The following is a 1,324-nucleotide window of genomic DNA, read 5'->3' as shown; positions in this document are numbered from 1 at the left end:
TACTTTGTTGCATATGTATATAAAGATAGCGACAAATCGGCTTGTTTTTTACTCTTACTTTTTCTATTTGGCTTTGATTTCACAGTACAAGATATGCAACTATAAAGCTTGTGTGGTGAAAATATGCCAGCAATCCAAGAGAAATTCCGGTTAACTCAAAAAAACTGTTGTATTGAAAGATTTATGCTAATGGATAGGTTTGCAGTGATAAGTTATTTTTCATATACATATTTAACATCACACATGAGACAATTCACTTCAACAAGTTTAGGTTATAATGGCGGGTTTACACTTTTGATGTGGAGTTTTATTCTCTTTTGTAAATATGGGTGGCTCTGAAAAGAGCCGTTATTATTTTGCCAGTTGGCGGGGTTATATCGAAAGTGGACAAACGCTTATTTTTTTCCTTTTCTTTTAGTTGCCTTTTTGGTAGATTTCTTGGTCTTTCGCTTCGCTGCCTTCTTTTTTGGTGATTTCTTGGCAGATCGCTTCTTTACCGGACTCTTACGTTTTTTTGTAGACTTCTTTTTTTTCGGAGATTTTCTCTTTTTCGGAGAAGCACGCTTCTTCTTCTTCGCTGCTCTCGGCTTTCCCTTCTTTGCACCTGCCGCTGTGTTGATTTTGAAGCGTCCGGATGCACCCGTACCTTGGGCCAAATGGAGCTGATTTTTGGCAACCATAGATTTCAGGTTACGACTGATGACTGTAGCAGAGGTAGCTGGGAGATCATAGTTGGCTTTCATGTAATTCGCGATGGCTTGGCGGCTAGAACCCTGTCTGTTATGAAGACATTTGACAGCTTTGTTGATCATTTCGCAGTATGGCGGGTGGCATCTCGTCTTCTTTGCCTTCGGTTTAGGCTTGGTCGCCTTCATGGGAGCAGACGAGGGAGCGGGAACTTCAGTCATACTATTTTCTTCTTTCTCCATATGTTCGATAGCACAATACAGATAAATTGATACAATAAAAAAGTAGTGTTAAACACAATTTCGTGCGCCCGCGAAACAAATCTTTAAAAATAGGGTTTAGAAAATAAAGGGTGCTGGAAAACTGCCTAATTGGTTTTTGTATGGTCGGTTTGAATGAACTATATTCATTCGAAATATGTAGTAAGTACTAAATTTTAACTTATTTTTAAAAAAAGAACATCATTAGTTTTGAATGCTCTAGAAACTTTCTTTTTATGTTCAGGAAAGCATAAGGTATTAAACGTTTTTCCAATTCCATTTATACAAACTTCAAGTAATTTGTTTTAAATTTGTTTATATGAAGTGATACTTTTGATGTTGCGTAAACAATTTGTGTGCTTTAAACTCTCTATCGT

General features: G+C 36.9%; 1 protein-coding gene across 1 annotated transcript; it reads right to left on the bottom strand.

Moving 5' to 3' along the window:
* Nucleotides 1-395: 395 nt before the first annotated feature.
* On the bottom strand, nt 396-908 carry LOC146148531 (histone H1-like). The gene has a single exon (XM_083388060.1). It carries the CDS (start codon nt 906-908, stop codon nt 396-398), a length of 513 nt encoding a protein of 170 aa, XP_083244186.1.
* Nucleotides 909-1,324: the final 416 nt, after the last annotated feature.

This window comes from Ascidiella aspersa, chromosome 4, assembly GCF_963924565.1.
Source record: "Ascidiella aspersa chromosome 4, kaAscAspe10.2, whole genome shotgun sequence".
NCBI lineage: Eukaryota > Metazoa > Chordata > Ascidiacea > Phlebobranchia > Ascidiidae > Ascidiella > Ascidiella aspersa.
Note: the sequence above shows the minus strand (reverse complement) of the source record. Positions and strands in the feature narration are given on the sequence as shown.